The sequence below is a fragment of the Telmatherina bonti genome, assembly GCF_933228915.1.
Source record: "Telmatherina bonti genome assembly, chromosome: 6".
NCBI classification, from domain to species: domain Eukaryota; kingdom Metazoa; phylum Chordata; class Actinopteri; order Atheriniformes; family Telmatherinidae; genus Telmatherina; species Telmatherina bonti.
The window spans coordinates 27,782,657-27,790,951 of record NC_136624.1 but is presented as its reverse complement, the minus strand read 5'-3'; the positions used below and the strand labels follow the sequence as shown (position 1 = coordinate 27,790,951).

The following is an 8,295-nucleotide window of genomic DNA, read 5'->3' as shown; positions in this document are numbered from 1 at the left end:
AGTTATTTTTTTCATTTTTAATTGCATTACACAACTTTTGTTTTTAATGTTTGCCCTCTCCCAAATTCCAATACCAAACACATTTTTTAATACCAAATCTCTTTAAATCTTTGCTTGTGTTACTTATACAGAGTAGTGACTGTTTTTAATGACTGCTTCTGCGTGAGCACTGACACATCTTATAGATTTTTATATAAACAGAATCAGTTCTCAGACCTGTTATGTAATGCAGACTTTTTTATATTTGTGACTTTGTAAATGAATGGGAACAAGGTGAGGCTTTAAAAGTAGCTTCTTTAAGGTTGGAAAAGTTACAAAGAAATACTCAAGAGGCATCCAAGAAACTTGGAAAACCAACTTTTATTCATACAGACTCAAGTGCAATTAAAATCAGGCAATAACTATAATGCTATATGAATTTTTAATGAAAGACAGTTCTGAACATTTATTTTGAAGTCTGTGCTCTTGACTGTCCTAAAAACAGAGTGTGTCTGGATGAGCCATGCACTTGGTGTTCCAGCATGCTATAGTCACAGATCTCTCTGTCTCATGCTGCATGACAGGAAACGTAAAGTGATATGTCTGCAGGCTGTTTAATAGCATGTACCGTGTGTGCTGTACTCACATGGAGATGTACATGCTGTACCAAAAGAATACTTTTTCAGCAATGCATTTAAGCTAAAACAAAGAAGCACATCACCAAACCTCCATCGAAACATTATTCTAACGCCCACCGATCAGAGGGGTCGTGAGGTCACAAGTGCAATCATGTCGTCAATCATAAATTTAAAAATCAAACATAAATCATCACATTTATTAAGTCTGACTTAAAACAACTTTGATCTTTTTGGGAGCATGTCCATTTCCTGCTCACATTTATGTTCCACCACAGTGATATGATGCATGTGAACATTTTAAACCAGAACGTGAACTCTGCTGATGAAACCCAGCCAACATCTTGGATTCGATCCAGTGAGAAGATCCGTGGTAAACTTTACAAGGATATATCATGCTCGTATAAAACTGCATTTAAGGGCTTAACTGCATTTATCAGGTCTGGATTTTAAACGAAGCAGATAATTGCTATACAAGCTGCCACCTCAGTCTGCAAGGAAATGCTGCTCATACATTCATGACTTATTCCGCTTCTTGCATTTGATGCCTGAAATACAGTCATACAAGTAGATCCTTCTATCAAAGGTGACTTACAATAACAGACACGTTGCAGAGCAATGTGGGGCTGTTTCTAAAGAGAACAACTAAATATATGTATTTAGGAAATTGGGGACAACCAGTTTACCTTCAGAGTGACACCTGCAGTAACTCAGCAGATCTGATTGAGATACCAATTTAAGTTGAAGATTTTCAAGCTTTAAACACTGATTTGGATGAATAACAAACATGTTATTTGTTTCCTTTTATATAAGAGCTTCTGAAAAAAAAAACCTACTTTCTGTTCATCCCTTTAAAGAAGAATCTCTGAAATCAGTTCCAGGTAAGACTGCTCTTCTCAGGGAATCAGTAGCTCCACATTCAGTATAGCTTCAAGCAGCAATTATCTCCATACTTTGGTGATTTTTATGTTGCAGATCTGTAACAGAGGAAAAAAAGTTATTATTGAATATAAAGGAATTTCTGTTGTTTCTCACAAACCTCAGTTGTTTGTTCTCAGTTTGAGAAGAAGTTGAAGCAAGGGTATGAATGTGGCCAAAATCACCTGTTAAATATCCATTATATGGAATGCACATTATGTTAGAATTACTGACACTGAGTAGTAAAGATGGATGTAGAAATTACTTCAAATACCAGGGTCAGTTGTAAATATGTAAATAAATTATTTCACAGTTCTTCCAGAAGTAAATGTGTTTCCATTTGTGACCAGATCCAGTGGCCTGAGGTGCAGTGATGATTGTACTACTGGGAACTATTGCAAAATGATATACATGTCTTTTTCTATATGTTTGTTTTTTTTTACACCCAGTGCAAATGTACCAAAACAAAATAACATTACCACTAACTGAAGATAAAAAGCAAAACAGAGGAGAGGTAGAGAAAAGCACCTTTACTAGCTTGCATACATCAGTATCCATGTTATATTTTTAAATTTGACATTTGTCTATAATATATAAGCATTTTATGATCAATTATTTATTATATGATATCTCCATTTAATTTTAAAAATAAAATTCATTAATGTCTTATGTGTATCAAGCTATACTCTGTGCTGCTTTGTAATTGGAACCATGGCAAGTAATGGATCGTTTTAATAGAATAATAACATAACAGTTAAATTATTAGATACAAATTTAAAAAAAAAAAAAAAAAAAAAAAAAAAGGTTTTGACAATTTATTAATTTTTCCGTCCTTGAACTTATATTTTTCTTCACACTGCACATGTTGATGTAGAACACTTTTAGTGTCTTTAATTTTGCACAAAACGTTCAGGTATTAGCAAGCATAGCAAGTAATGTCATTTTAAGACTGGCTGATTAGGGTTGGTGATGATGAAGTTGTACTTACATGTATTCACCGCAGTTTTTTAGATATCGTCAGCCCAATAAATCCAACAATGATAAAAGACATCAGAGTGAAGAGTGCTGCCCCGAGTAGTGCTCCTCTGTTTACTCGAGCTGGGACACAAAAATATATCATTAATAATAATAGAATTGGCCAAAATGATATTTTTTAGCCATGATCCTCAATCCTGGTCCTTGAGGGCCAACGTCCCGCAGGTTTTCCAGGTGTCCCTCCTGGAACACACCTGACTCAAGACTCAGACAAGTTCTGCACATGTCTGCTAAATACATACTCATTTCTATCAGGTGTGTTGCAGCAGAGATACTTGGAAAGCCTGCAGGGCACCGGCCCTCGGGGACTAGGATTGAGGATCCCTGTTTAGTGTTTGCAATAATACAAAACCATTTTCATTTTCAGCTTTACTCGGCCTGATGGAAGAGTGTTTTGACAGCAACTTGGAGCAGGATTCTTACCCATAGGCTCATCATGTACAGGTAAAAGCGAAGCCCTCGATTCCTTGGTGCGACTGCCATCTTTAACTGCTGCAGGAATTCTGTCAGCTTCTGCACGAATGGCGCCTACTGGTGCTGCGGTGGGTTCCTCGTCTAGGTCCTCTTCTGAGACTGCATCAGTAGGATATGATTGGACAGCTTCTTCTTCCTCTTCAGTGTTTTTCTCTGCACCGTCTGGGGGAACTTTGAGGTTTGGGTCTCGTGTAGATGGTTCTCCATGAGTAGGTGCCATCAGAACAATAACTGCAGGCTCTTCTGGGATTGGCTCTAGTGCCGTTTCTTCCTCACTTTCACCCTCTGTCTCATCTTTAGGAACGAGGAAAGGGGGATCTGCTTCCTCTTGTGTACCCGGAAGCGTTTCAGTGCTCTCTTGTTCATCTGAGCTTGCAGGAACTGTAACTGCAGGATCTCCTGGATCTGTTTCCTCTGCAGCAGGTCCCGTTTCAGCCATTTCTTCTGTCTCAGGCTCAGCAGGGAGAAGGGCAAGCGACTCTTCTTCTTCATCTCTTTGCTCTACTGGGGCATCCTCTTTGGTTTCTGAGGAACTTACAGAGATCATTTTTTCTCGTTCTTCCAGTTCTGAATCCACGTGAACAATGACAAGATCCTCCTGGGTTGAGTCTTCAGGTGTATCTTCCTCTGCTGCAGGTCCAATTGGATCCTCAACTTCTGTTTCAGGTTGTGCAGGAACAACAATGACAAAGTCTTCTTCTATGGTACTTAGAAGACTCTCTTCATTTGAAGCAGGGTCCTCCTCTGGCACTTTGGAGGTAAATGCTTCTTCTTCTGCATGTTCCTCTGGAGCTCCTTGTTCAGCATCTGAAGGACCAACAAGAACTATTTCCCGATCTTCTGGTTCTGACTCCTGCCCAGAGTCTACAGGAACATTGGCAGCAACATCCTCTTGGGCTAAGTCCTGCAGCGTTGTTTCATCTGCACCGGTCTCCATTTCATCCTCTTCCTCCATGTCAGGTTCTGGAAGAACAATGATGACAGATTCCTCTGGCTCTTCCTCTTTTCTTTGTGAAGAACTGACAGGGACTTCTTCTGCTTGCTCATCTGCACCTGGTTCCTGTGCAGCAGACTCTACAAGAGCAATAATTGCAGAGTTCTCTGAGGATGACTCGCCTGGTGTTTCCCCTTCAGCAGGTCCAGCCTGATTTAATTCTGTTTCAGATTCTGCAGGAATGGAGGCAAGGGAGTCTTCTTCTTTGGATATTATAGGAACAAGTTTATCATCTTCTTCTTCAACTCCTTTTTCAGTGTCTGAAGAATTGACAGGGTCAATTTCTTGTCCTTCTGGTTCTGATTCCTCCTCAGGAGAGTCCAAAAGAACACTGACAATATCCTCATGACCCAAGTCATCTGGTGTTCTTTCATCTGCCGCAGGTCCAGCTTCGTCTTCCTCCTCTGTTTCAGGCTCTGCAGGAACAGGGATGTGGGTTTCCTCTTCCTCTGGGATACTTGGAAGACTCTCTTCATCAGTAGCAGGGTTTTCTTCTGGTGCTACAGGGACAAGGGCTTCTCTCTCGTGGTCTTCTGGAGCTCTTTCTTCAGTTTCTGAAGAGCTGATGAGGACTTTTGCTTCTTGCTCTTCTGGATCTGACTCTGGTTCAGCAGAGTCCCTGCGAACAGTGACAAGAACCTCCTGCGCTGCCTCTAGTGGCATTGTTTCCTCTGCAAGTAGAAGGATGGCAGGATTAGAATCAAGAGAATCTGCTACTTTATTATCATCAGTTTATCAGTAAACTCTTAGTACCTGCAACGTCCTCTGAAGCCTTTTCCTCTGGATCTCCGGCAAGTATAAGAGGGTCTTGTGCATCTGGAGCCTCCTCCTCCTCCTCATCTTGTTCTGGAGGCTCTCTGTTAATCAGGTCAGCCTCCGCATTTTCATCCGGTTTGGCAGCAACTTGGACGGAAATTATAGTCAAAGCGTTTTTAGCAGCTGGTTGCTGGGATGCAGGATCCTTTCCTGTAACTGGAATGACTTCTTCAGCGGGAGGTTCCTCTGGATGTGGTGCTGCTTCTGCTGCATCATCTGGAATGCGTTTCTCCTCTACAGACTCTCTCTTCTCCACAAGTGTGTGTTCCTCTAGACCTGGTTCCTCAACAACATATGGCAACGGAACATCTTCAGCAGCTGCAACACACATGATAAACACCTTTTTAAGTCGTTTGTAGACACGTTTTTCAACAAATTATGTTTTACTTATCTGACATCTGTTTAATCAGACAAAAAGAAAAAAAAAAGATATTTTTCACAGAATAATTTTTACGCTCTTTCAAAATATTCAAGGTGTTAAGTGATCAAAGTCTGAAATATCAGACGTTGTCTAACAGGCGCAGGTTTGCCACTGAATGGCTGTTCGCCACATTTCAGCGTTGACTCAGAGACAACTTGTTCTCAATTTATGGGGGTGACCAAGTTCATTTTCCAAACATGTGTTTTATTTATCTATAGCTAGGAAATACAAAAAGCAACACTAGCTTTCCCGTGCCTTGGATTCAGTTGACTTTCATTCTATTTGTCATGTCATGGAAACGCAGGTTTACTCTAAACAGGCAAAATATTTTATTTGGTTTGTATTTTATCTCCAAGTTCATCTCATAAGCTGATCATTTGCTTTAAATGTCACCATATTATTTCATAGCATTTTGCATCTTCATTGAAAAACAAAACTGCATGATGGAAAAAAAAAAAAAACTTATTCTGTACATTTCCCCCTATTCCTTAGTAGAGCAGCTTTTGCTGCCTCAACTGTCACAAGAACCACACTGAGCTTGATTTCTAATGATAGACTGATATTTGAGTCTGAATAAAACTTGAAGCGCCCTGCATATAAAAAGTTCAGAAGAGGTGCATGGCTTACGTATTGGTGCTGAAGAGTACAGCTGAACATAGAGGATCAGGATCAGCAGTAGCAAAGAGAGTGCTCTGAACATCATGTTGCAGTCCTTTCCTTCAGGGTCTGAGTGAAACTTCTCATAAGTCCAGCACTGTGTTTAGAGGGGTGCCCCTGCTGAAAATCAATATCCTACGGGGTGAAACTCACGTGTAATGTCAGTGTGGACACATGTTAAGTGTCACACCGATTTGGGAATATCGACGGGGGGGGGGGGCCTTAGGGGGCTGTGAGGGTGAACGGGAACCCCTGACATATGATTACTTGGATGTCTCATGTGTCAACACACACATTTGAGAACCTTCTAGAAACAGCTAACAGATACTAAATAGTACACAAAGAAGACAGAACTATGTCCAATAGATATGTGCATCATTTCTGATTTGAAAAGGTTTTTATTGTTATGTCAGTGTTTGAAGAGATAAATCCCATGCATGGTGCACTGATACATCCCCGTTTTTGGAGATGCATCCGACAGTTTTTGAACTGTAAGCATTTCGGATGATCCTTACAACATTTGGAGACAGTCGGGACGATCCTTCTCTGATCTAAAACAGAAAATAAGAAAATTCTGATCGATCGACTCATGGGATGACATTTTCAAACCCAGATGGCCTCAACCAATGTGTGAAGGTTGTGGGTTCAAGGTTTTTATTTAGTAGTGACTTCATATATTTCGTGTGTGTGTATACTCTTTTTATAAAACTTTTTTTGGGGTCAGTTCTTTTATGCCTGGTTTTGTCAAGACATTTTTTGCATCTGTCCAAACTGTTTCAAAATTGAAAATACATACATGTTATTTATTTTTAAACAAAAACATTTCCAATGTTCTGAAGTCTGAATTATTACCTAAACATTACTTTAATACTACTCAAATTTCTTTAATATTAATCACCATAACTTAAAGTGCAGCTTAAAAAGCCATCTTATATCATATCTTTTTTCTATCAAAGTCCCACCAGTTTAAGTTAGGTTCACCATGGTGAGGACTATTTACTAGCTTTCTCCAGAGAGCAAAGTATATTTAACATGTTGGTTTAATTTTTAACAACTAAATTCACCTCTGGGCTGAGTATAATAATATTTACCATCAATCTTTAGAAAAGGAAGCTCAAACATCACATTAGTGCACAGTGAAGTTATCATATTTTATTTAAGTGCCATTCATGCATATTGGGGAAGGGGGTGGGGTGGGCGGTGGTATCCACAATTCTAATAACACTTGAGTAATTTTACAGCACTAAACGAATACAAAGAGTAGCTGTGTCACCTCATTGGACAACAAAAGTAATAAACCGTGCAATAAACAAACCAACAAAAAAAAAAAAAAAAGAAAAAAAGAAAAAAAAAGTACAAGAAATGACAAAGACAAAATCAGAAAAACGGAAAAAAACAAAAACCAAATATATATAATCAACACTGAAACACTGAATGTAGAACCATAGTACAGGTAGAAGGTAGTGTCACACAAAAAGCCAATGCATTTTCATCACATATATACAATATAGATATATACATACTGTCACCCTCTGATTGAACAATAACAAAATACTCTATTCCTTTCCCCTCCTCTCCTTTGTAAGACCAACCCGCTGCCTGGATCCCCCCCCCCAGGATAAAAAAGGATGATTGAAAAGACATATATGTACAAGCACAACACCACACCAGCACTGAATAAAATAGGCCCCAATCAGCAGTAGATGTTGGCAGTTCTCTCCCATATTGTAAGGGTTTTTTTTTCCATCTCTTTTTCCCCCCAATAATAACAATAGTAATCTCTCTGGCAGGTACATGTCCAGCTGCATTTAAAAACAAATTATCTGGGGAAAAAAATGAACAAGAGAAACACTAGTACGTACGTACGCACGCACGCACGCACACGCACACACACACACAAACAATGTAAAGCTGTGATCCAGTCATCGTCTTCACCTTCTTCCCTTTAAGCCGTGTCTGTTACCTCAGTTCTTTTGTTTTCCTGGTCGCCTGCTCATGTGGCAACTTGTTTGTTCTTCACCTGGAAGAACTGAAACACTTCACACCAACCAGGACTCGCAGGATGCTCTCCATTTCAGCTCCACAGAGTCCCAAACAAGCACACACGTTCTCCTTTTTGCTGCAGTCTTCAGCTGCAGTCCTTGGGCCCACACTCACCCCGAAAGAGTCATGATTTGATTAACTCCTATCTGTCTGAGTGTTTATGGTGAAATCCTGGCAGCTTTTGTTGTTTTTTTTTAAACTTAAACACAATGGTTGACAACCACAGAGGCGGCAGTCTTCCACATACAGTGGACACTTGATAAACAGACAAAATATAGCAAGAAAGATCCAGAAATGGACATCCATAATTGGCAAGAAAAACT

The 8,295-nt window shown here is 39.7% G+C and overlaps 1 protein-coding gene across 1 annotated transcript; it reads right to left on the bottom strand.

Annotated features, from left to right (window-relative positions):
* Window positions 1–382: 382 nt before the first annotated feature.
* On the bottom strand, window positions 383–6,001 carry LOC306756780 (uncharacterized protein). Its single transcript, XM_079241637.1, has 5 exons — window positions 5,900–6,001; window positions 4,789–5,169; window positions 2,991–4,706; window positions 2,521–2,630; window positions 383–1,591 (listed from the first exon to the last, which is right to left on the bottom strand). Exons 1-4 carry the CDS (start codon window positions 5,973–5,975, stop codon window positions 2,527–2,529), a joined length of 2,277 nt encoding a protein of 758 aa, XP_079097763.1. The 5' UTR covers window positions 5,976–6,001; the 3' UTR covers window positions 383–1,591; window positions 2,521–2,526.
* Window positions 6,002–8,295: the final 2,294 nt, after the last annotated feature.

Bases quoted from the DNA above. Each gene is read 5' to 3' on its own strand.
- LOC306756780 (XM_079241637.1), bottom strand. From the start codon at position 5,975: ATGATGTTCAGAGCACTCTCTTTGCTACTGCTGATCCTGATCCTCTAT. The intron at 5,170-5,899 runs GTAAGCCATGCA...TGTGTGTTGCAG, and splicing joins GTACTCTTCAGCACCAATAC to CTGCTGAAGATGTTCCGTTG. The intron at 2,631-2,990 runs GTAAGAATCCTG...TTTGTGTCCCAG, and splicing joins TGTACATGATGAGCCTATGG to CTCGAGTAAACAGAGGAGCA.